This window comes from Uncinocarpus reesii, genomic scaffold (assembly GCF_000003515.1).
Source record: "Uncinocarpus reesii 1704 scaffold_3 genomic scaffold, whole genome shotgun sequence".
NCBI lineage: Eukaryota > Fungi > Ascomycota > Eurotiomycetes > Onygenales > Onygenaceae > Uncinocarpus > Uncinocarpus reesii.
The window spans coordinates 3723735-3748948 of record NW_003052498.1 but is presented as its reverse complement, the minus strand read 5'-3'; the positions used below and the strand labels follow the sequence as shown (position 1 = coordinate 3748948).

Here is a 25214-nt window from a genome sequence, read left to right as displayed (position 1 = left end):
CTTTTCCCAATCTCATTCTTTTGTTTTGGATTACCTCGGCGCCTGGCAGTTTGATTTTTATTCGTGGAAGAAGTCTTCTCGCTTGATTTAGGCGCGGTTTTCTGGATTTTCGGGTTGCCTGGGTTGCTCTTCTGGCTGGCCATTGGGTCGGGACTGTTTTTGGGCATTACATCGTTCCGGCCGCTGGATCCCAAGCTGGAATCGCTGAGGGGCTTTAGATTGTCTCTGTTGGGTCCTGTCAGTATCACCGGTAGGCGGTGGCTTGCGGGTTCAACCCCTCGCCTAGAAAACCAGTTTCCAGTGACATTGTTCCGTTGCAGTAACACAGTCTCATGAGACGGGGATAGATTGTTGCTAGAAGCTTCAGATTCCTCATCTTGCGTGTCTCGCACCTCTAAAGCTCTGTTAAGATATCCCTGGGGCTGTTCAACAACGGTTCTTAGGTGTGCAGCTCCTGCAAACGTCTCCTTTTCCTCTAAATGTCGTATCCTCCTCGCAGGTGAGGGAAATTCTTGCTGTTCAACTTCATGTTCGGGGCGGTTTTGCATACGGGGTTTTCTTAACTGCCTTTTTGGGAAAGCCACATCGTCGGGATCGACGGACCAGTCACTCGGAACCCACTCATCCCGTTTTTGCGTTGAGTTGGACTTTTGGGCGCTTGTTGGTGACTGAGGACATAACACGTTCTTTGCACAATCAGGCTTTTTTGCCGTATTTGAGTCCGGCTGAGGAGCTGGAAGCCGATTTCGCCTTTGCAGGGTCTTTGGTTTACTGAAGTCTTCCTTTGGAGGCGAAGATTTGTTGCCATTATCACCACTGCCCTCCGAGGCCTCGGACGTTGAGTGAAAATCGAAGCATGGAGTTTCTCGGAAGGGAAGAAGTGTCTGAGTGTCATCGGTTGCTTTCCGTGCTGATCCACCTGACTCTGAGTCTTGAGTTGGTGATATGACGGCTCCGGTACCTGTTATCCTGGGGTGTTCCAAACTCGGAGCAAGGCTAAAGTCTTGGGTAAGCTGGCTGCGAACTTGGGTTAGGTCGATAACCTCGACTTTAGATTGGGCGCTCGTCCCATTTTGACCTGTGGTGGAGGATGCACGCTGCTTTTTGGAATTGGCGGCCCTCTTGGGCAAGGACGTATATTCTGCTCTTGTCGGTGGAGGATCAATGACCGTTACATCGTCGTCAGTTTGAGCTTCCCCCGATGCTTCCGGCTGCCGATGCGAATCAGATTTATCACTCTTTTCTTTCATCCTCCCCTTCTTCCTCGCTTCTTGTTGACGGTCTAGAGGTAGCTCATTCTCCGTATTTGAGTACAATTCGTTCGGAGGTGCAGCACCTTCTTTTACGGTCTGACGCCGTTGTCTCTTTGTGTTTACTATCTGAAATCTGGCTCTGTCAACGATCCTACTATCGGCGAAGCTTAGTCCAGGTCGCTTGCCTCGAGGAGGGAACTGCGATGCTTCGACGGGGTGAACTTCGGGCGAAGAATCTTTTTGTGTGTTTTCCGATAATTTACTCCCTGTTGAGATTTGACCAATTTAGGAATCCTAGTGAAACGTCCTTGAAGGGGAAGACATACTCGAAGGATTAGAATTCCTGATTTCAACCACAACCCTTGGGAAGCGTGGGATTTGTTTGTTTGGCGGAGGTCTGTTAGGACTGCTCGTCTGGTCGAGCACCGCTGGTGATCCCCCATGGCATTCAGCTGGACGGCTGGTGATATCTAAGACTGAAATACAGAACGACGAGTCAACAATAAGCGCCCGGGTTCAAATAAGCGAAAGAATGGCATACCTTCACTATTCTGCAGTACCTGGACTGACTCACTGTCATCCTCGTCATGGACGTTACCAGGTTCGTCTGTTTCAATGGAAACCCGCAAGGTATCCGGGTCCCTGTATTCAAGATTTTGTGCTGGCGGGTCCAAGTTTGGATTATTTGGGGCTGTTTCATGAAACAGAGGGACTGGAGGTGCGGTGTTTGCCGTAGCGACTTGTTTGCAGCCCATCGGATCGTTCCAATCTTGCGCAATGGACTCTAACCTCGTATAGAGGAGGGAAGGTATTTGGATAACGCGGACAGTCCCGCGCTGATCGAGCCCATCGGCACGAGCCTTGCCGGTGTCAACAAAGACGTCAGCAACGGAGAGATCCATGTCAACATCGACTGAGGGGTTATTATCATCAAGAAGCTTTTTGATGTGAAGGGGCCTATAAATGGACGTATCGTTAAAAGGGGCAAAGTGGATTTAATAGATTCATTCGGCCCAAAACACTGTGGCACTTACCCGGCTTCAGATCGGAGCTTGGCCCACTTTTCACGAATTTGGCATGCCAACTCACGCATAGATAACCCCTCAGGCTTGGTTATCGGTATCATAAACACTGTAGCCCTAGTGTGAGGAAGATTGCAGTCACCTGGTAACAGCGGCACAGGGAGGATTTTTATGTTGAGTCTGAGTAGCACCATAGCGGGCAACTTGTCGCCGGGGGGCTGATGGCAAAATTCAATTAGCAGTACGAGAGAGATTGCAAGGGATAGAATGATAACGGCAAGGGGAGGAAGGGAGCAAGAGTGGCGTGGATATCGGTAGACAGCTATTGCTCTCTCTCCAGACAGCAGAGTATGTGTTGCTCGAGGAAGAGAAGGGAGAAGAAGAGGAGGATGTCCTGAGACGCGAGGCCGGGAGGAGGGACGTTGGCGATGGCGGGGGAACCAAGCTGATTACCGCTTTGGGACAGCTCGCGGTAGCTGCCGCTGGCGCTAGCCCTATCACGGCTAGATCAAGACATGAGGCCCTGCGCTAAGCCTGATCGGCGCTAGTCGGTTGCCAGGCTGCGCTAAGCCCCATGCGGACACAGCCCCGGGCTGCTGACATAAGCCGTGGCAGAACTGCGACATGGCCCCAAAGTCGGTGAGACACAACATGGGCAGGGATGCATCGCCGACTTCACACAAGAAAACGCTTTTCCGTCTCTGCTCGTGCTGGTGCCTCGAAGTCTCTCTTTCGATTGTCTTCTCCCGCTTTCTGCTCTGTTTTGTCTTTTCTGCTCCATCGTTTGGTGCCGTCCCCTCGCCTTCTCTTCCTCGCTCCCTCCGCTCGATGGATGCGCCCCGAAACCCGCTCATCCAGCTCCACGCCACGTAACCCGCTCTGCTCCCCATCGCCCTCTGTTGAGAGTCCCCACGCACTGCTCACGTCGCTGATGCTGTGGACGTCTCTTCTCTTTTGCTCGGAGTGCATTTAGGCCTGCCGTCTGCCCGCATTGTAGGCCTCTCACGATGGTGTGGCGCCTTCGGGGAGCCCGCGCCTCACTCCCAGCTGGAATCATCGTCTTCCTCCCTCTCCTTGCAGCTCAGCAGCAGTTGCCGTTATCCTCCCGTCACCATGGCGATATTCACGCTCCCCCCATCAATTTGAACCTCCCCAGTGCCGCTCCCTCCCGCGTAACTTCACCCTCCGATGCGAGCGCCCTCGCGACTTTGGCTCTGGCCGGCTCCAACCCGGCCGTTCGAGCACCGCCTGTCCAGATCAGTAGTCGGAATAACCTGGCTCTGCAGCTCCAAGCGCGGTCTTTGCAGGATTGGGAAGTCGAGGACTTTGTCCTTTTGGCGACCGTCGATGGAACCATCCACGCGAGAGATAGAAAGACTGGTGCTCCGCGCTGGGCGCTAGAGGTGCCCAGCAGCCCAATGGTTGAAACCATCCACCACAGGGTCAACCGAACAGATCTTTCCGACACACAGCGAGATGACGATTTTATTTGGATCGTCGAACCCAGCCGCGATGGGAATCTGTTCATCTACACTCCCGGCCCTAAAGGCGGCCTACATCGCTTAGGCTTGACCGTCAAAATGCTCGCTGACGAAACCCCGTATTCCGGGACCGATCCACCAGTCACTTATACCGCCCGGAAGGAGACTACCCTTTATACAGTTGACGCCCGTACGGGTTCCATTCTTCGAGTTTTCAGCTCACGTGGCTCTATGCCACCAGATCAAACCTGCCGCAGACTAAATGAGTTTGGATCTGTGGATGAAGGTGAATGCGAATCCATGGGTACCCTCACCCTCGGTCGAATCGAATATACCGTTACAATCCAAAACACGGAAACTGGATTGCCAATCTGCACCATCAAATACGCTGAATGGGCCCCCAACAACCGTGATGCTGACCTTCAGAGTCAATATTCTAGAACTATGGATGAGCGCCATATTTACAGTATGCATGACGGTGTCATTTTTGGATTTGATCATTCAAAAGTCGACGGGCGGCGATATACACAGAAGTTCTCCTCTCCAGTTGCCAGGGTCTTTGACATAGCAAGACCTTTGACAATGGACACTCCCGATACTCCGCTAGTATTACTCGCTCAGCCTCCACCAGACGATGATTACAGTGCAACCGGAATCGAAGGGCGAGAAGCACGTGTCTTCGTCAATTGCACCGAGTCTGGCGGCTGGTACGCCATGTCGGAACTCACTTACCCTCTTGTGACTGGTCGTGCTAGACGTGCTGAATGCTATGAAAAGCCTTTTTTACCCAGCGAGAAGCCTCTCATGAGCCTCAGCCTGAACGAGAAGAGAACTGCACTTGTAGGAGTCCATTCTCTCTCCGAGCCGTCTAACCACTTTCACCGAACTGTTCCCAGTATCTCAGGCCCCCCGGCGGACTTTGCCAATGATACGCCACGTGATATTATTGAAGAGCCCGATAAACTACCGACACCGGCGCCAGCACGAATCAACAGCGTTATCATTCAAAAGGGTTGGGATAACGCTGTCGATATTTTCGTCACCGTCATCCTTTTACTCATCGGAGCTTTTGTCTACTTCAACAGTCGCAATATCCAGGAACTTGCTAAACAAAAACTAGACCTCAAAAACATAATATCTCTAGAGACTGCACCACCCGCTACCCCTACCTCCTTGCCAAAACAGGACCTCAATTCCGAAGTTGTCAACGGCTTACGAGCCGATCCCTCTGAGACCGCCGTTATCGAAGTTGAGGGCGGAAATCTAGTGCCCGAAAGCCTACCTACTGAGCGCCCAACTACCCCAGCTCCAGACAATCCACCCAATGAACCTAACCCCGTTTACATCGCTGGTTCCAATTCCCACCTTTCTCCCGAGAGACAGGAAACTCCTCGTGTTAGAATACAAGAGCCTCCAGATGAGGATCTCGAAGAGAACGGTGATCTAGCCACAAAGACTCCAGAGAAGAAAAAGAAGGCTAGACGTGGTCGCCGCGGGGGTCAAGCCCATAAACGTGCAAAAAAGCCGTCGCCCGACAACGAAGACTATGAAAAGCTGAGTGACGAGGCGACCCCGCGTAGGAGCCAGCCATCGCCCCATTCATTGTTGCGTCCAGAACTATCCAGAGCAAGGGCACCATCCACTGAAATGCTTGAAGCGGATGGATCAATTCGGATCGGACAATTGAAGGTCTATACAGACACTGTCCTTGGTCACGGAAGTCACGGTACAATTGTGTATAAAGGCTCCTTTGATGGGAGACACGTCGCGGTTAAGCGAATGCTTGTGGAATTCTACGACGTAGCTGCCCATGAAGTGGGATTGCTCCAGGAAAGCGATGATCATAATAACGTTATCCGATATTTTTGTCGCGAACAAACTGCTGGTTTCCTTTACATCGCATTGGAACTTTGTCCTGCTTCTTTGCAAGACATTGTGGAAAGGCCCTGGGATTATCCTACCCTTATCACGGGTGATTTGGCGCTACCGGATATCTTGCGTCAAATCACGACCGGTGTCCGTTACCTCCATTCGCTGAAGATTGTACATCGCGATTTGAAACCACAAAATATTCTTGTTGCCGCACCCAAAGCGCGAAGAGGCTCTGGGTCCCTACGGTTGCTCATCTCAGACTTCGGCCTCTGCAAAAAGCTGGAAGACAATCAGAGCTCCTTCAGAGCTACAACAGCTCATGCTGCTGGTACGTCTGGCTGGCGTGCTCCTGAACTTCTTGTCGACGATGAGAGCCCGGCCAACCCAGCAATGTGGTCCAACAATAGCATGGATTCTTCCGAGCCCGCCGTGGTAGATCCGCAAACCAACCGGAGAGCTACACGTGCGATTGATATCTTTTCTCTCGGCTGCGTTTTCTATTACGTCCTAACCCGTGGGGGCCACCCTTTCGACAAGGATGGAAAGTTTATGCGTGAAGCGAATATTGTTAAAGGTTACCACAATCTCGATGAACTGAAACGCCTTGGGGATTATGCTTTCGAAGCAGAAGATTTAATTAGAAGTATGCTGTCTTTAGATCCCCGCAGTCGGTAAGTTTCGAAGCAAAAATTCGTCTACCCCTAGAATCTCACACTTCATCTAGGCCGGACGCTACGACGGTCATGATCCACCCATTTTTCTGGTCCCCTGCCGAGCGCCTGGGCTTCCTTTGTGATGTTTCTGACCATTTTGAATTTGAAACCCGGGACCCGCCTTCCCTGGCCTTGCAATGCCTAGAGTCTGTCGGTCCCAATGTTATGTATCCAGACATGGACTTTCTCAAATGTCTCCCGAAAGATTTCAAAGACAGCCTTGGAAAACAACGGAAATACACAGGCACTAAAATGCTTGATCTCCTCCGCGCTCTCCGCAACAAACGGAATCACTATAACGACATGCCAGAACATCTTAAAACGCATATTGGTGGCTTGCCCGATGGATACCTACAGTTTTGGACCGTGCGATTTCCCAGCTTGTTAATCAATTGCCACTGGGTAATTACAGAGTTGGGGTTGACGCATATTGAGAGATTCAAGAGGTATTTCACACCCCCAGAATAAATAAGATAGGATTTGTCGCGATGTATGATCCCCCTGAAGCATGGTTTACATGATTCCGTATCCTGGATCTACTCAGACCTCTGATCTTTCCTATTTATATACGCTCAAGTACATTATTTGACCTTTGATCTTTATTTTTGTTCAATTATTTCAGAAATAGCAATCCAACTATTGCTTAGTAGTTGTGCACATTAAACCACAACCTAAGTTCGATAACATAATAATTGACGGTGAATGTTGACGCTCCATCCTCACCATCCAGATCCCGCCCAGTCCGCTGCCAAATTTCTTTACACGCCTGAGTGCTAAGTAACACTGATGCTAACAATCTTCACATCCACCTCTGGCTTCTCCTTGTACGTTTTCACATTTTCGATGCGATGCACCACATCCAATCCTTTGACCGCCCTCCCGAATATCGTATGATGGCCATCCAGCCACGGTGTCTTTTCTGTGGTAATGAAAAACTGGCTCCCATTTGTATTGGGCCCAGCGTTTGCCATGGACAAGGTGTACGGTTTATCATGCTTCAGCGTCGAAAACTCGTCTTCAAACTCCCCTCCCCATATGGACTCTCCGCCTGTCCCATCGCCAAGAGGGTCGCCGCCCTGAATCATGAACTTACGGATCACCCGATGGAAAATGGTATTGTTATAGTATCCGTTGCGCGCGTGGGTAACGAAATTCTCCACCGCTTTGGGCGCAACGGACGGGAAGAGACGAAGGTGGATGTCGCCCATCGTGGTGTGAATGATGGCAGAAGTCCCAGTCTCTGCTTGTTTATTAGCCCAAGCATCTTGGGCAGCGTCACGGTCGCGTAAAGGTTTCTCGTTCTGCACATCTCGGGATGATTTTGAGATTTCGGTTTCATTGGTGAAGAGATAAAAACGGACTTTGGCAAAGCCTGTGCAGGCGAGGATTGGGTCACGTTCTTCGGCTTCTTGAAGAAGGGGGTTTGCACTAGCAGCCATAGAGACCGTTACCACACCTTTCTTTTGTGGCTGCCCTTGGTAGATTGCAAGGTTCAGGGCGCGGAACGGTTCATCCTTTCCGAACACTTTAGCAACTCGGTTGGTGAACGTGTTAATGCATTTAATCCCCTAATATGGATCCGTATATCACAAAGTGGCCCGATTCGTCAAAAATCACATTAACTTTGGAAGCTACTACAGGGTTCTCAAGATCCCGTTCGACAGCCATTCTGCGTCCAAATTCAACTTCTTCTAGCTTCTTTAAAGCAGTGCCTGCTTGCTGCATCTCCGAAAGAGTTGGCAGGGACTCGTCGTAGCATCGGTAAAGTTTTCCAGTCGGAAAGTCAAAGATTCGAACCTGTCGATCAGGAAATGAAAATGTTGCAAACTGGTGACCGGACGGAGAGAATGTGATAGAGACAGGGAAAGATTTTGACTTTTTGAATGTAAATAAATCGGTTGATGATTTGAGGTCAAACAATCCATCCGGTTTGTCGAAGTTGTTCCTTGGGCGCCAATACTCGATCATGCCTTTGTTATCTGCTGAAACGACACAATCGTAAGCATTATTAAATGCCATGGCAACAACGGGGGCCCGATGGATGGATGTTAAAGTATAAAGAGGTGTGCAATTCTCCGCTCGGCCGTCATAGATGAGAATATCGTTGGAGGATTCATTGCTCACAGCGACAAGCGGCAATGATGCTCCCCGCGGATGGACCCAGCAGACGCAACCAGGGACAAAATCAAGGTTAAGAACAGCGAGTAGATCTACCGCTTGTTAGAATGCTTTTGCTCAACCTTGGCAGTGAGTAGTGAGAACGATGCTGGAACATACCAAAGGTGACAACATCGAATATCTTCACAGTTTTATCTGTGCCTGCCGTGGCGAAGCTGCGACCATCCGCACTAGCGTTGATGCTCTTGATGGTACCCGTGTGAGCACGAAACTCCTTGACAAACTCTACACCAACCGCCATTTTCTTCCAGAATTTGACTACGCCATCAATCGAGCTCGTTATCAAAAAGTCTGTATGAGGCGTGATCGTGATGAAGGAGAGTTGTTCTTTATGCATCAGTGACTTCGAGTACCGCAAGGATGCAGGCAACGCATCAATATAGAGCTTCTCATATGGAAGCTTCCTGCGCTTCTTCTTCGGTTGCGCTGTAGGAAGAGCAGGGCCATAGTCGTCTTCAGAGGAGGAACCTTCGTCTAAACACATGGGTCAGTATGTATGGTATCAATGCGCCTGTAGACCATGAGTCGGGTCACTTCGTTTTCTAGCTCCTACGCACCATTTTCATGCGCCTTCTCCTCCTCCAACTGAGCCCGTGGTCTCTTGTTTGAGGCACCCTCCACCGCGGTCTCCATTTCAGCCATAGTTTAAAGCGATGTCCCGACAAGCGCGAAATGCTACATAGCCCAATTAGCAATCCTGCAGGACTGGAGCGTAGAAATCACGACAGGTTCCGGAGAGGACTCCGGCTGCTCGTCTTGTCCTTCAGTTCAAGTTGGAAAGGCAGCAAGCTCCGGCATCACGTGACGCGACCGCGAGCTTCAAAAAGCATCACAACATTCGCAGCAGAAGTCGAGAACGAGCACCGCCATCGACCTTTGAAGTGCGGCATAGTCGGGCTGCAGTACGGATATTGCTTTGGACTCCCCTCGATTGCCTGATATGGTGTGTCTCTACCTCTCTGCTGACGGTTTCCGGCCGATGCTGACCCTTGACAGTCGTTCAACAACCCCACCCAAATCTTCGCCGAAGATGTGACCGAGGAGAAGGGTGAAAATGCTCGCCTGTCTGCTTTTGTCGGTGCCATCGCAGTGGGCGATCTAGTCAAGAGTACCTTGGGACCCAAGGGAATGGATAAAATCCTTCAGTCGGCGTAAGTGTGGACTTGGGGCTGCGCGGGCGTCACAGTGAAATACTAATGGCCTGGACTAGCTCGACAGGAGAGATCATGGTCACAAACGATGGAGCCACGATATTAAAAGCCATTGCTTTGGACAATGCCGCAGCGAAAGTGCTCGTCAACATCTCCAAGGTGCAAGACGACGAAGTTGGCGATGGCACGACGTCTGTGACCGTCCTCGCCGCAGAGCTGCTACGCGAAGCGGAGAAACTTGTTGAGAGGAAAATTCACCCTCAGGTTATAATTGATGGATACAGAATAGCTAGCAAAGCCGCTCTCGAGGCACTAGAGCACGCCGCAGTTGATAATAGCTCCGACCCAGCCGCATTTCGGAAAGACCTGCACTCAATTGCCCGAACCACCCTCAGTTCCAAGGTCCTTGCTCAAGATCGCGAACAGTTTGCAAACCTGGCGTGCGATGCGGTGTTAAGGCTCAAGGGCTCAACCGATTTAAGCCATATTCAAATCATTAAAAAGGCTGGCGGCAAGCTCTCAGACTCCTATCTTGATGAGGGATTCATCCTCGACAAAAAGATCGGTGTCAATCAGCCCAAGAGACTTGAAAATGCAAAGATCTTGGTTGCGAATACTGCCATGGATACAGACAAGGTCAAGATTTTCGGCGCGAGAGTCAAGGTGGACTCGACTGGAAAACTCGCCGAGCTGGAAAAGGCAGAAAAAGAGAAGATGAAAGCCAAAGTTGACAGAATCAAGTCTCATGGCATCAATTGCTTTGTTAACAGACAGCTCATCTATAACTGGCCTGAGCAGTTATTTACGGATGCCGGGATTGTCTCCATCGAGCACGCTGATTTTGACGGTATCGAAAGGCTAGCCCTTGTAACCGGTGGAGAGATTGCGTCTACTTTCGACCATCCTGACCAAGTGAAGCTGGGCCATTGTGACCTTATCGAGGAAGTCATCATTGGTGAAGACACCCTCATTAAATTCTCCGGCGTCGCCGCGGGGCAAGCTTGCACTATTGTCCTTCGAGGCGCAACTGAACAGCTACTGGACGAAGCAGAGCGGTCTCTGCACGATGCGCTTGCCGTCCTTTCGCAGACCGTTAAAGAACCCAAGGTGACTCTCGGAGGAGGATGTGCAGAAATGATCATGTCCAGGGCCGTTGAGCAAACCGCGCAAAACACCACCGGGAAGAAACAGCTTGCGGTGGACGCGTTTGCACTGGCTCTGAGACAATTGCCGACGATTCTTGCGGATAATGCGGGTCTAGACTCGAGCGACCTGGTTACGCGGTTAAGGCAAGCGATTAACAAAGGTCTTTCGAGCTCTGGGCTGGATCTTTTGAAACCGGGTGGTGGGATCGCAAACATGCGTGATCTAGGCGTGGTTGAGAGTTATAAACTGAAGAAAGCTGTGGTATCATCGGCTTCGGAGGCTGCCGAGGTAACCCATTCTGATTAGAATCTTGAGTGCGTGCCGAACTGATGCTAATCTGCTTTCTAGCTACTTCTTCGTGTCGATAACATTATCCGCAGCGCCCCGCGGAAAAGAGAGCGCGTGTAAGTTTGAGGAGCGTTAAGATCATGGTTGAAAGCTTCGGCGTGGGACTCTGCAGCCATTGCTCAACCAGACAGATGATGAAAACCAAACACAGAACCGGCTTCAGTGGACTGAAGTTTAGATCTGAATGTTTAAGCAGAATCTCATGAGCCAAAAATTGCGTAATATAGATATGACCAAATGGAGTATTATCCATCAAAATTCCCGCCCCAGGCTGTTTGATATCCTCTTTTGACTTCAAGGAGTTTGAACTGCTTGTTACGAAACCATCCCATGCTCCCACTGATTCCGCTGATGCAGAATAGCCTCAATCCTGCGCCATCGTGTCCCATGAACCGCCCAGGAAGACCGGACTGCGTGGAAAGTAGCCCATCCAGCGCAGGGGAGCCTTTGGGCTCTCGCTAACCGCCGGCCTGAACTGCTTCCAGCCCATTGGAGATCCCTCATGAAACAGAGAGCATATCCAGTGCCCAAAATGACATGAACCTGACAGCAAGTAAGTCCCCTCAGCCTCAGTTTCTCAGGCAGCGAACATCACGGCTAGTTCCGTGGCGATACCCATGACTGGGGATCTGCCTCAGTTGTGTCTCTACCTTGTGCAATCTCCCTCCAGTAAATCTCATTGCCACTTCACCTCCAAAGCACTGTGACAGAGTGAGTCTGAACTCATCCGCATGCTCACAGCCTATATTGACTCCTTTGCTCGTTGGGAACAAACAACTGACGCGCTGCATTGTTATTGTTAAAGAGACATTCCATCTCTTCAACCTCACCTCTTCTCTTTCTCTCCTATACTTTTTCTCACCTTTCCACATCTCTTGCTCTCAGCGCCGCGGCACATTGCTTCCAGTCATGTCTCTCCCGGTGGACTATACACTGTCTCCATTCGACTGTCCCGCCAGCCAGGAATTGGCGTATGCACCTTCGTCAGACAGTACGGGCTCAGTGGGCTATCCACTTTGTCAGCCTGTTGCGCCAGTGAGTCTTCTCCCTCTGCCGCTCCTCGGTCACTTTATAGAGTTGCGTTCTTTCTACTATTTCCACTGTTTGTCAATCGTCTCACACTTCCAATCGTGCCGACAGGAAACCCGCACAATGACCCCTGCCCACGCAGACCACCATAGAAGCAGCCCCTCGGGCTTCAGGCTCTCGTCCCTCTCTCCGTTTCAGCTGGAAAGGGCATGCTTCACTCCGCATGGGGTGGGGCTCCCACTAGCAAATCCGAATTTCGCAACCGGCGCTGGTGCTCCTCTATCACAATCTGGACATTCAAATCAGACGACAGATCCCTCTACTACTTTAGAAAAGGCTCTATCAACGTTGTCTGCCCTCGAGCTTCGGTTTGCAGAACAGGAGTCGCGTATTCAAGAGCTGGAAGCAAAGGTTTCACGGCAACAAACATTGCCTCGTCCTTCACCCGAAGCGGTCCACGCTCCGAAAAGTGTTCCAATCCTTGATCTCCTTGAGATCGGTAACGACCCCGAACCTGATCATATCCCTGGTGCGAAGAGCCGAGGAGACGAAATGCACGCCCATATTCTGGAATCTAGTGCGGCCTCAACTAAATACTCCTCTTCGACTGGCCTCGCGAGTGAGCTAGTCGGGTTTGAAGAGATCTTTGAGCGCAAGTCGGCGCAGGCGCCTCAGAATTCTTACGAGCGATCAGCCCATGACCAGCCACAGACATTATTGGAGGGGATAGGATCTGCCATGGAACTCACCCATCACCGAAGAATCGATAGCCGGTCGAACCCCGGCAGCAGCTTGCTCCTTGATATGGGCGACAGTCCCCCCCGTAACAACTCCTCCTCAGAATTCAGCGTGTCTTCTGGCAACCAAGACCGTGCATCAGACTGCTCTGTACTACCGGGCCCGATTCCATGGGATGGGAAAATTTCATGGAAAACAGTATCAGTTTTTGAAAATGTTAAAGACATAGCCAACACGCTTTGCAACCAGCCGCCGGAGATGGCCTCTCGTGGGCTGTTTCAAGACGATCTAGTCTTCAAGCCTCGGCAAGGAGACTTGAACGTTTATCGTACTGTTGCAGTCCTGAACCTTCCGGATAATATCGATATGAAAACGTTTCTTAAGGGCATACGTGGAGGCTGCATTTACTCTGCCCATCTACACAATACGTTGTATATCTCCGGGTCACATATGGGCGTCGTCACTTTCATTTTTCAAACCGATGCTATCGCATACGCCGAATTCGCAGCGAAGAATGGTGTTTATTTCAATGGTAAGCGCGCAGAAGTTGTCTTGTTCAAGACGCCTACATACCCGATATCGGAAGTCATGGAAAGGTATATCTTTGATCTCGGCCACACCCGTTGCCTGTCCATCCGAGGAGAGAGCGACCCAGAGCGATTTACCATGATTGCTAAATTCATGAAAGATAATTCTCGCATGTACTTTGATCTTGGAGACCAGATGGTTGAAAATGAAACGAAAACAGAGATCATTGTTAGGTTTAATTCAGTTCAAGCAGCTGCTGGAGTGATGGCAAAACTGGAAAAGTTCCCTCTCCTTTACGGGTGTGATATCGACTTTGACATCGACCCTTGCTCTGAACCGCTGCCTGGCCCAAGAATATTTTGAAGCTCCAGAGTAACCAGCAGCCCAACAGGTTACTCCCGACTATAGAGGCACGACATCCAGGAGTCACGACCGGTGTCCAGTAGCTTTAGCTCTTCTTCGATCCATGGATAACTACTGCATCAAAGTATTTTTTGACGCAGAGACGATTGGCGATGGAGTATGGAAGACAAACGCTGCATATCATCAGTTTGAGGCTATAATTGGCGTTGGCGCGCAGATTTAAATCGGGGATGTGACTTAGTTTTACTTCGTTTTCCCTCTTTGTGCAATAATTAATAGGTTCCATAGCGCGAGATCAGCATGAATCGATAACGTTCCATACATAGTCATGGGTCCTTTGTAATTTCTTCCAATATTCCTCAATGGCCTATCTGGTCCAACAGATCTGACAATCAATACTAGTGTACATAACTACTAAGGAAAATATAGCCTCAAAAGAACATCAGCATACACTGGCAGAGTGTGTGACGATTTGATAATTGAGGAAACATCTAAAGGACAAAGCAGATATTGCAACATCCAGGAACCTATCAAAAGTCAAGTTATGAATATTGACAACTGGAATAGCCACCATGCAAATGAATGATACTGGGCTCTACAATGAGTAGGACTAAACAGATAGTAACAGCAATCCCCGTGCCATCAAATAAAAGCCTACTCCTTGAATAAAAACGGGATACAATCGACAAACGGGCCTAGCCAAACAGAAGATGAGTGGATCAGACAAAATTTCGTTTCTTTCGATTATACGCTCTCTGGTCCTTTAGCCATTGGCGATAACCTTGGACACTGCCAATCTTTTCGCCGTAGTAATCCGGGACTGGGTTTGCAAAAGAGTTCGCTGAGGGGTCGACACGAAAGCGTTTTATCCTATCATAGAACTCCTTTTCTTTCTGCAGGGTTCAATGTCAGCGACTGTTATGCGTCCGTTATCAAGCGAGGAAGAGCGAAAAAGGGGGGAAAAAAGAAAATATGGAGAAAATTCGGGGCATACCACAACCACGGCACCCTTATATTTCCGATATACAAGTCCCCAAACTGAATTCCCCAGCACTGGCCCCGCCAGCCAGCCAACCGCACCGCACGCAATGGTCGTCAAGCCCAGAACAATAAAAGGATCAAAACCCATAATCTGTGCGCCTAGGGCCTCAAAGTTCTGCGAGGCGATGACCTGCGCTCCCGCTGCGGTGGTGGTGAGGGAGGCAAGGATGGAAGAGACGAGAGAGTATTTTCGGCGAGAGGCGCGGAGCGTAAAGAAGGAGTTCCAGTCTAGCCGAACCGGTGTTTGCGAAGAAGACACGGAGCTGGAATCATGTGTCTGCGCGGCAGATGAAGAAGCGCGGCGGAGGGAGGTGGCTTGAGCAACGATTGAAGTGGGCGCGGCGGGGACCATTGCCGGGGGCTGGTAGAGATAGCAGGAGATAGGACGGCCAAAAGCGGCTCTTGTGCTGGAGCTTGCAGCTCGTCGTTGCTCGGGGTAGCGGCCGAATCTGTTTTCCTGGTACTGGCGCCGGGTGGTGGTCTGTGACGCGGAAGGGCATGAAACGGCGGCGAGGGTCGGCCAGACGACCCGGCCGCCGAGAGCAGCGGTACGGACGGGGCAGCTCATGACAGTGAGATTCATCTTGAGGGCGACGGGGCGGGATATGATCGAGCTGCGTCTTGTCGGGTCTCAACCGCAATCGAGGTTTGCTTCAGGAATCAGCAGCTCGTTTGCCGCCCAGAGGATGATATAAGCAGCGCTGATGACTAAGAGGGCCTGATATTCGAGAATTCAACAAAGTCGATTCAAAGCCTCTATCTAACACTTCTACGGTCTATGTATGCAGTCCGTGGCCCTGTGCATCCTGTGACAAAGGTCCAGCACGTCACTCCCTTTGCTTCCGGGCCTTGGGCACTTTGGGTTCTCCGTTCAGCCTTGCGTAGAGCCATTGAAGCAGAATTGTGCTGGCGGTCATCAAGGCGGCGCTGACGAGGAAGAGTATCACCCGCCACGGCGTTGTTAGTTTCTCGAACAGTGGGTATGGGTACCTTTTTGCCAACGCGGGCACAGTTATTACCCAAAACATCCGCCTAGTCGGTCAAATTCAGACGTACCACCCGTTATACTTGTAGCACTGCTCCACCCAAAACCAGTATGCAAATGCGATGGAGGTGGCCAGTCCAAACGACGGCATCGCAGTGATCGTCCATGGCGGAGAGAAAAGTAGGAGATCGATGACCAGGGCGATGCCTGGAACAGCATGGAACCCTAGATCTGTGGAGCTTTAGCATCTTGTCTTTCGAAGCATAACAAGTCAATGCCTCTCATACCCGGTAACAGCGCCGTCTCCGACCACTCTGGCACAACCAGCCTCTCGTCGACCTATTCTCGTCCTGCAGCGTCAGTGTGTATCGCCAGTACGATAATGGCATTGATTGTATATATGTACGCATTTCAACCCCCCAGTAAAGAACAGCGACCAGCACTTCCAATGGTGCACTACACACAGAGAGCATGTTCTTAACAAGAAAAAGCCGCTGGGAACGTAGTAAATCGGCAGCCAGGCCAGCCGCAAAGGTCATGGTGGCCAGGGTGAGGCCAATGATCGTGAGATACTGAAAATGCCAGCCATAGGCTTCATTTCTGCAGCGACGAGCACCGGTCAGGAGAGGGTTGAGCCTTGGAGCCAAACCACTCACGCGAAATTCGGATGATCGATCATGCTATTCGGGCATCAGAGCCAATAAGCCAGGATATCAAGCGACGAAGAGTACTCTCAAGGGGGCTGGGGTCCTGGGGACCACAGATCGACTCACAACTTAAACGACGCCAGAAAGCTCGAGAGGCCGGCAAACTACAGGTATGAGAAGAAAGAGGATCCAAGTCAACCAGCGTCCTTCTCCATGATGAGAAACAGGCACAGCAGCTCGCTAGCAGCGCTGGCCCGCCATGGAGCCGTCGGGCCCGTAGACAGCTTCCTAGAGACAAAAGATGCTCCGATTTGCCGTCATAAACACAAAATACTAACATGGACCATTGCGGAAGCACCAAGCGATGGCGACGACAACTTCTGAAGCGGATGTCTGGCTTCTTCGACAAGGTATTTCGCGGCGGAAGCCATGCCGCAACGCAACAGCTGGGCGTCCGTGAGAATCTATGAGCAGTCAGGTAGAAACGAAGGAGAAAACGAGAGAATAGCGCAAAGATAAAAGCGCAGGCCAGGAGGATAGAGGATGGAGGAGAGTGAGAAACGACCTCAGCGATGGCGACTGAACGGCACTTGATGTCATCTCCAGCCTTGCGGATTCCAGCCGAACAGCTTCACCATTCAACCAGTCAGTCAGTTATCAACACAATCAGCAGTTCTTTGTCCTCGCACTTTTGTCATTCTCTCGAGGTTATCACGCGCACACTCCTAGCGGTCTGGCGCAATCTTCCATCTTAGCAAAGGGAGCGCCACCCTGATCCCGTCTCTTCCCAGCTCTCCTCTCCTTGCAGACGAGACAATTTCTTTACCATGACAGATTTCCGACAAATCTCCCACGGTCGCGGCGGCGCAGGTATATCGAATTCAGGCACCTTGAAGCAGACACACTGACCCTTTCCGTCTAGGCAACATGTCCAGAATACGCTCCCCCGCCGAAAACCCTGAAGAACTAATATTATCATGCCCAACAATCAAAGCAGACGTCTATACCACCGGCCGTGGCGGCTCCGGAAACATGGTCTCCAATGACGACCCGGAAGCTACAAGAGCGAGACAGGATGTTGATGTCCCCCCGTCTGTCACCGCTGGGACGGCCGATGAAGGCCGCTTTCACACTGGACGAGGTAGTTATACTGCTGGGGCGGCGGTTTCGTACATACACATGCATGCTACAAGAATGCCTCCGGCTAATTGAAATCCTTTGAAACAGGCGGCGCAGCCAATGTTTACACCCGCTCTCCTGGCGATATCGTCAACTCCGAAGACGATCCCGACACACACGCTCTCGTTGAAAAAACCAAGAGCCATGCCGGCAGCTTCCAGCACAATAATACAGGCAGCAGCCCCGAGCGCAAAGAAACGAATAGCCAAGATGATATGCCACAAAAACCCGGAATTGCCCACTACTTCATGCCCGGGAACCTCCAACAACGCCGTTCTCGTTCGGGGAGTAAACAGCATGACCCGAGCTGAACTTCGAACTTAAACGACGTGATCTGCTTCCCTTCCATCCCTACCGCGATAGTTTTGTTATCAAACCGCAACTCGCCTGGCATGGACTTGTTGAAACGCTGCCCAATAACCATATGTATATATCTTCCCCATCGCTTCTTCCCTTTCCGACATCGGCGCGTTTTGGTATTGGAGTCTCCGAGTGTCTTCTTTCCGTTTGGTATGGAGCATTTGCTTTTAATTCTCCTTAGCATGACTATCCTGAGGGATAGTCTGTCTGCTTCTCTACTGTTGTTCACCCCTCTCTCGTGTTTATATAGTTACCGCTAACCTTTGGATTTCACTGACCCGTCTAAAGTGAAACTTTGTTGAACAATAAGCGTATTCTTTACCCAAGCAGTCAGTTCTCTCTGCGGCCACGGGAATATTTCATTCGAATACACTTGTCATATCCACAAGATGATAGGTACTCACCTATCATATTCGCCATCATGCTAGCTCTTATACCCGAATTTTCAAACACTGCTACAACTCCCTTCAGCCGAGGAATTCCCCGTTAGCAAGCACAGTCCAAGGCAAATTCTCTTGCCATGATCGCTGCATCAACTTGCGCGCTCGTCGAATCTATGGAATCCACGCATAAGTCTACAGTACACTCAAATAGATCTTTCACAGAACATACCTGCTTCATCCCTACCCCTTCAAACCCCTTAAATCGGGCCCGGATCGCCTGTCTCTGCGCCGGATCCTGCGTCTCACACCCAACTGTGAATAACGGTAACAGCGCACACACTTCTGTGGCACCGCCGCGTGGCACATGGTCCAGTGACTCGATCAGCAAATTGACCGACTCTACCACCTTAGGGTCAGAATGACTGAGGGAAAAGACCCGTCTGTATAGCTGAACGATTCCCGCGAGGCGGTATGAATCATCCAACGCCGCCATATCGCTATGCTCTAACACTCCGTGGTGCGTGCGTCGATCGCGACTGTTTGAACCCGCAGCAGTCATGTCACGAAGTAGCCCCTCAGCTGCAGCGAGGATGGATGGTGGTAGTGTCAACACTGAAAGGAAACGATCCGTGCCAGGATCCACCCGGTAAGCGTCACATCGATGAATCAACTCTGCTAGACGAACAAGGAGCGAGCGGCATTCCAAAGTGAATCCCGTAAAGCAGTCAATCTCAAGGTCGCTCCCAGGATTCCGGGCATCATCAAGAGCGACCGTGGACCAGTAGTTTCCACCAAGCAGCGGAGGCTCTGTTTGCCGTGAAGATAAGCTGCCTAGGATATCCAGATACCCGAGCCAGCGACATAGGAAAAACTCTACTTGATCCGACGAGTATTTTATCTGCATCTGTTTCCTGGCCAGGAATAGTCCGCGAGCGAGGTTTAAATAACTTTCCCAAGGGATTGGGACCTCAAATGTGCTGGGAGATATTATTTTGAGCGAGGCGAGCATTATCGCACTTGCAAGGTTTGTATCTGAAATCTTCTCATTGGAGTCATCTAGCGCATGACGAAGTTGCGGAAATACATGACGAGTCCAATGCGCGATACGATTATATGGTTCCGCATGCCCAAGAAGACGAGCTCGATGGCTGGCGGAGTACGCGAGCAAGAGCTTTAAGAGGTTGGTATCTTGTATAGCCACTTGGATCTAGTTAGCAACCATCCCATAACGGTCGTATTTCAAACGAAAAAAAAAAGGGGGGGAAGGGCTTACTAGCTGGTAAGACGTTGGAGAATGGATTATTCGAGCAGTCATGCGGGACCAAGATCTTCGAAGTGTGGTTTAAGAAATGATAAAAGTATAATAGATTGATGGGGTTTTCCAATAATGCCGATGGCAGCGGGATCAGATAACGTGGGATATTAATGGGAACCGGTCTCGCGTAGTATCCTCCCTTTGTGAAAACGGCTGTTACCCGTTTTTGAGTATCGCGCCCCGAATTCGCCCATCCCGATATCGCGGGAAGGCTCCAGGGGGCAGAGGGCTGTTCCGTGATATCGTATTCAATTGCCGTGGAGTCGTCATTTCGATTGATGTCGAGGTCAAAGCGGCCACAATCAAAGCCGTAACCAACGGTGGTTTCATTCAATGCCGTAACCCTGACGGTTGATAGAGTAGTGCTGGTCTGCGGGTGGATGTCAACGTCCGCCAACCGCACATCACCGATCGAGTGAGATAACAGTGACTGGACTGAAACGCGGTGGAGGCTTGCGCGTGTGTCTGAAATATGAGGGCTCAGCGGCTGCAATGGCTGGTAGGCCTCTTCAGAAGTGGTATCTGATAAATCGGAGGTAGGGGAGCAGATAATTCGCCCTGGACTATGGCTCGTTCCGTGTGCACTCGAGGCCAGCCGAAGCCGATATCTTGCCGTAAGCGCGCCCGGCTCGTGAGGTCCATGGGTAGTGATTTTCACCCGTTTAGCATCATGACGGGCCTCCGTATCCAGAGCCCTTCCTGCATAGATAGGAGACGGGCTAAACGAGTTCTGGAAATGGGAAAACGGCGCAGGACCGCTTGTCGGCTGGAATGGGGCGATCCCAGGGCTTGCCATCGCCGAGTCAGATGGGGAGGGATATGGGGAGAGCCGGGTTTGCGACCAGGTTGCATCATCTCTAGGGAAATTTCCGGTGGAAGGGGACGGGTTGCTCTGCGCAGAGGAGGGATTCGAATATGGCTGGGAAAGAACCGGTGTCGTCGTCGTAGAGATCGATCCAGCAGGCTGTGCATTAAAACCAGAGGCAAAACTCGGGTTCTTCTCTGCGAGCGAGCCATGTTGCGTGTGACTTCCAGCGCATGATCGGGCATCGCTGTGACGCCGGGTCGACTCCGCCAGTTGGATATTGGATGTCGAAGAGGCATCATTCCCCGGAGCGATTTGCACCAGTGATCCCGCCTGCGACGCACTGACAGGCTTCCTTTTCACTCTTCCTTCCCAGTTCAAGCGAATGCTGTAGTCGCACGTCTCGCCCTGTCGTCGACAATTGGCGCACGTCGGTTTCTCTTCACCACTAGTTACGAGAGCACAGCATTAGCACCGTCGCACAGGGCCCAGGCAGCATTCGGTCATCACATACCATTTCACCTTTCTAGCCTTACACGGCCTCCAGCGAGCACAAAATCAGCATAAGCGTCGGAGAAGATCAGAAAACGAGCAGGTCTCCGCTGCCAGGAACCACGGCAAATATTGACAAGGGAAAGGAGGTAACACCAACCAGCAGCCATTTCTACTTCGTCTCTTCGGCTCAGGCGCACCGGGTTTCCTGGGTCGCGGCATTCTCCCGCAAACAGACGGCCGGCCGCTGTCGAAACCGCACGGCGGGGGAAAAGACAGAGATCGCGGCCGGGGGAATCGAGGGTGACGGGCTTCATCGGGCAGATGGGATCAGGTCACTCGACGAAGCACCCTCGATACATCAAACAAGAGCGCAAGTCTCGTCTCTAAAGGACAGTTGAGTCGAGCCGTGATGGAACGACATCGACTGGGCAGGTTGGGCTCGACAGGTGAACTATTAATAGTCTATCGGCGAGGATTCCACGCTGGACCATCACAACGGCACATGGCCTTTTCACCCGATTTGATATTGTCACAGAAGACCCGGGCTCGCTAATTAACTACCATTTCCAATTCGAATTCATATTTGTTTCCATTGATAGCCATACAAAACTAACTGTATATATCTCCCTGTAAGCGGCTCCGTCGGCTAGGATATGATATGACGAAGACCCGCTCAGGAAGCCCATCCCACGGAGACGAACAGGCCAAGCACAAGATAACCGACACGAAACAGCGCGAAGAAACAGCCACGCACAGCGGAGACGCAGAGGGAATGACAACAAACCAGGCATCTTCCGCACAGTATCACGCCCAAGGCCAAATGCTTTTCAAACCATTCACAAACGCCACGCCCTCCGGATAGCCCCAAAACTCACGTATAAAAGGTCCGATCAAAACGAAAGTGCATGACAACACAGGTGTGAAACAAGATGACGGTGAAACATGCAATACACTGTCGATATTCTACTCCTCCCATTCCTCACCTTCGCCATCACGCTCCTTTGCAGCTGCAAGGGCAGCAGCGGCACCTCTTGCGCCCTTGACTCCGTCTTTACGAATGGGAATTTTGATCCCTTGGATGGCGAAACACTTGCTCAGCGGAGTGCTCTCGATGACACCGGGGAATTTCTTTGCGGAGAAAACGTGGAACACATCCGAGAAGACGCTTGCGAGGACGGGTGCGGATCCATGGCTCAGAACGGGACCTGATTCACTGGCAGAATCCGACGGATCCGTGCCAACATTGACGAAATTCATCTTCAGTCTAAAAGTAAAAATGGTGAGTACAATGCTGTGCGAGTTTACCGAAGAAGCAAAGCAAAGGCGAGAGGATACGGACCTAAAAGCACCTTCAGTCCGGACGCTCAAGTCCTGCAAGATAAACCAAATCCCAAGCTTGTTCTCTGGATCCGTCAACTTAAAGGCACTGGCGCTGAGGCTGCCAATCAAATTCCGCGTGAACATGCCGGTTGGCTGGGCCGCGGCCATGGCTGCGGGCATCACGGATTGAGCGGCCATCGGCGCCGAGCCCTGAGAATAGTAACTCGGGGTCATGGAATAATACGGCTGGGCCGGAGCCGGCTGATAGGGCATGCCTGGCTGGGCGTATGGTGCTTGGGCGGGGTAGTACTGCGGGTACCCGGCGGGCTGGCCGTACATCGAAGACGGATGGCCATAGGAAGGGTATTGGGGTAGCTGCGGTGGGGGCGGGAAGGACGAGGCACTGGCGGTTGAGATCGATGGAGAGGTCGCGGAGTGTCGCACCAGGTTGACCTCACGGTCGCCATCGGCATTCCAGAGGTCGACGGTCAGGACGAAGAAGGAGGTGTCAATCTCTCTGCTCGAGTCCGGGTTAGCGGTGAGGGGAAAAGCTCCGGGAACAGAAAGTCCGCATGGACCTCTTGGACGTACGTGACATCGATCTCTTTGCGAGACTGCGCATCCAAGACCCTTAGGCGAACACACGGTGGCGGCGTGATGGGACGACGATCCTGAACCTGTCAGCGCACGGGCGCAGAACCACGGAATTGGAAGGGTGGGGGAGAGCTCTGTTGGAGTGAGGCAAGGGGACCCAGGGAGCGAACCTTGTCGCCGAAACCACACATCCGGGCGCGGACGGGCTGCTGCAGGACCTCGAGGATGTAGACACGGCCATGCCAGATGGTGGAGACGGGCGGCGGCGGGAGACGAGCAGGCACGGCGGCGGGGGGCATATGGGCGCGATTCGGAGGCGGATACACCGAAGCAGGAGGCTGCTGCGGCGGAGGCGGACCGACCTGCTCGTACGACAGCGGTGGAGGGGGCATCGGATGGGGTCTGTCCTGGTCGAGCGAGTACATGGCTGGGACACGGGCGGTAGCAAGCAGAACAGGGGACAAGAGCAGAGCAGAGCAGAGCAGAGCAGACACAGAGGTACTTATCGACAAGACACAGCGGACAGCGCAGCAGCGTTGAGCATGGGCGAGAGCCACGGGGACGCTCTTCTGCAGTTCTTGGGCGTCAACAGCGAGATTCCGGCGATCAGCAGGCGAGCGCAGCTTATGTCAGCACACCGGCTCCCTCCGCATCCGGCTAGGCTGCACCTCCCGAGAACTGGGGGCCCGGCTGGGGCTGCCCGCCAATCACCGCCGCCGGCAACCCTCCCAAACCGCCAGGTCGGGTCCGCGTCCAGCTCCCCGAGCCCTGGGAACGGACCGCCATTGGTGCAGCCCGTCCCACTGGTCTGCAGCATCCCGACTCATGACCGTGCAGAGTGGGGCTTCCCGTTTCGCTTAGGCAGGATCCTTGCATGAGTCGAGCCACGGATCGAGTCAGCCCAGCATGACAAAGCACTCCGTTTGCGGTCGCTGGGAGCAGAGTAGGAGTTATATGTATGTTATCATTCTTCTTCTTCGTCACATAACTAATAAACTAAGCCCCTCACCGCTTCGCATAATTCTGATGCCAGGTGTATCCTCCCTCCCTCGCCCCGTCCTGCACCAACCGTGCAACATGCTGCATGGCATCTCTGGGCTCCCGGCCCAAGAGCTCTTGCATCAGCGGATCCACCGTCCGGGCCTCTCCCTGCTCCATCGCCTCGATCAAGCTCCTCCAGGACGTGAAGAACTGCTCGGACTTTTTCCCTCTGCCATCCTTGGCGTCCTCTGCCGCCAGGATGCGCGGGAAGTCGTCCCGCGACACCTGTTCAACGGGGATATCGGTGCCGGTGGCTTGGGAGATCGCGGCCACCACGTCGGCGAGCGTGTAGGTGCGTGACGCCGTCAGCAGTGCGATGTTGTTGTGGAACGACAGTGTTCCCGGATCGCGCAGCATCAGGTTTGCCGTGGCCTCGCCCAGCTCTTCCCTGGACGTGAACGCCACCGGCCCGTCGCCCGGGAGATGGACTTTCTTGCTATCGGGATACCAGGAGAGGAAGACGGGGAAGGCATTCGTGTAGATACCCATGCGGATAGACGTATAGCGAAGTCCCGATCTAGCCACGCAGAAACAACCCAGTCAGCCCACGGCCATTCAACAACCTCTGCCTTTGCATCCGGGGAGCTCATACTGCTGGAGCAAACGCTCCGTCACCAAGTGCGCCTGCTGTACGCCAACATTGCTATGCGATCCGTATCCACCAAATGCTAGACTGGCGTAGTAGACCTATAAGTATTTCGTCAGCCATCCACGCTCCGTCGTCATCGTCATGCGTCTAGAGCATACATAATGCACCCCGGCCTCCCTCGCAGCCTTCACGACATTCGCATGTTGCTTCTCTCGCTTCACACTCTCAATCTCTGGGCTGGAGACGAAGAAAAGCCGCTCGACCCCATGCAACGACTTCACCATCTGCTCCCGGTTCCCGAAATCTAGATGCCGAAACTGAATGCCGGGGTAGTCGTTCTGCAGGCTGTCGGCTGCATCGGCGCGGGAAGACGCGGCTGCAATGCACGCCTTGCTGCCTGCAGAGACGTGCTCGTACAGCGTTGCCAGCACTGAGCCGCCGAGACCGGATGTTGCGCCGGTGATGAGGAACTTGATCGCAGACATGGTCAATCTAATAATTATCGCTTTGGGGCTCGATTTGGTTCTTCTGAATCCGACAGATGAGAAGACTCTGAAGCCCTGGAGGGCCACAGTCGCGGGCTTTTATCCCCCCTTCCCCTTCTGCGACAGACAGGGCTGCAATCCATGAGGTCAACA

The 25214-nt window shown here is 52.1% G+C and overlaps 10 protein-coding genes across 10 annotated transcripts; 3 read left to right on the top strand and 7 right to left on the bottom strand.

Moving 5' to 3' along the window:
* Positions 1-87: 87 nt before the first annotated feature.
* On the bottom strand, positions 88-2469 carry UREG_06058 (uncharacterized protein; the record flags this gene model as incomplete). The annotated part of the gene is made up of 5 exons (XM_002585323.1): positions 88-225; positions 393-1519; positions 1580-1729; positions 1828-2210; positions 2288-2469. 5 exons carry the CDS (start codon positions 2467-2469, stop codon positions 88-90), a joined length of 1980 nt encoding a protein of 659 aa, XP_002585369.1.
* An 813-nt stretch (positions 2470-3282) lies between these two features.
* On the top strand, positions 3283-6893 carry UREG_06057 (uncharacterized protein; the record flags this gene model as incomplete). Its single annotated transcript, XM_002585322.1, has 3 exons — positions 3283-6299; positions 6353-6743; positions 6849-6893. The coding sequence occupies 3 exons, from the start codon at positions 3283-3285 to the stop codon at positions 6891-6893; spliced, it is 3453 nt and encodes a 1150-aa protein (XP_002585368.1).
* Positions 6894-7114: 221 nt separating this feature from the next.
* Positions 7115-9161, bottom strand: UREG_06056 (peptidyl-prolyl cis-trans isomerase D; the record flags this gene model as incomplete). The annotated part of the gene is made up of 4 exons (XM_002585321.1): positions 7115-7909; positions 7932-8551; positions 8619-8993; positions 9077-9161. 4 exons carry the CDS (start codon positions 9159-9161, stop codon positions 7115-7117), a joined length of 1875 nt encoding a protein of 624 aa, XP_002585367.1.
* Positions 9162-9459: 298 nt separating this feature from the next.
* UREG_06055 (T-complex protein 1 subunit beta) lies at positions 9460-13822 on the top strand (the record flags this gene model as incomplete). The annotated part of the gene is made up of 8 exons (XM_002585320.1): positions 9460-9462; positions 9516-9670; positions 9730-11104; positions 11165-11220; positions 11650-11717; positions 11835-11875; positions 12050-12199; positions 12305-13822. The coding sequence occupies 8 exons, from the start codon at positions 9460-9462 to the stop codon at positions 13820-13822; spliced, it is 3366 nt and encodes a 1121-aa protein (XP_002585366.1).
* A 719-nt stretch (positions 13823-14541) lies between these two features.
* Positions 14542-15446, bottom strand: UREG_06054 (presequence translocated-associated motor subunit pam-17; the record flags this gene model as incomplete). The annotated part of the gene is made up of 2 exons (XM_002585319.1): positions 14542-14715; positions 14817-15446. 2 exons carry the CDS (start codon positions 15444-15446, stop codon positions 14542-14544), a joined length of 804 nt encoding a protein of 267 aa, XP_002585365.1.
* A 627-nt stretch (positions 15447-16073) lies between these two features.
* Positions 16074-16387, bottom strand: UREG_06053 (uncharacterized protein; the record flags this gene model as incomplete). Its single annotated transcript, XM_002585318.1, has 2 exons — positions 16074-16187; positions 16313-16387. 2 exons carry the CDS (start codon positions 16385-16387, stop codon positions 16074-16076), a joined length of 189 nt encoding a protein of 62 aa, XP_002585364.1.
* A 1035-nt stretch (positions 16388-17422) lies between these two features.
* On the top strand, positions 17423-17985 carry UREG_06052 (uncharacterized protein; the record flags this gene model as incomplete). Its single annotated transcript, XM_002585317.1, has 2 exons — positions 17423-17636; positions 17723-17985. The coding sequence occupies 2 exons, from the start codon at positions 17423-17425 to the stop codon at positions 17983-17985; spliced, it is 477 nt and encodes a 158-aa protein (XP_002585363.1).
* A 516-nt stretch (positions 17986-18501) lies between these two features.
* Positions 18502-21346, bottom strand: UREG_06051 (uncharacterized protein; the record flags this gene model as incomplete). The annotated part of the gene is made up of 4 exons (XM_002585316.1): positions 18502-18588; positions 18647-19617; positions 19691-20985; positions 21060-21346. 4 exons carry the CDS (start codon positions 21344-21346, stop codon positions 18502-18504), a joined length of 2640 nt encoding a protein of 879 aa, XP_002585362.1.
* A 649-nt stretch (positions 21347-21995) lies between these two features.
* UREG_06050 (uncharacterized protein) lies at positions 21996-23371 on the bottom strand (the record flags this gene model as incomplete). The annotated part of the gene is made up of 4 exons (XM_002585315.1): positions 21996-22296; positions 22372-22869; positions 22944-23023; positions 23117-23371. The coding sequence occupies 4 exons, from the start codon at positions 23369-23371 to the stop codon at positions 21996-21998; spliced, it is 1134 nt and encodes a 377-aa protein (XP_002585361.1).
* A 580-nt stretch (positions 23372-23951) lies between these two features.
* UREG_06049 (uncharacterized protein) lies at positions 23952-25061 on the bottom strand (the record flags this gene model as incomplete). Its single annotated transcript, XM_002585314.1, has 3 exons — positions 23952-24375; positions 24580-24674; positions 24735-25061. 3 exons carry the CDS (start codon positions 25059-25061, stop codon positions 23952-23954), a joined length of 846 nt encoding a protein of 281 aa, XP_002585360.1.
* Between the last annotated feature and the right edge of the window lie 153 nt (positions 25062-25214).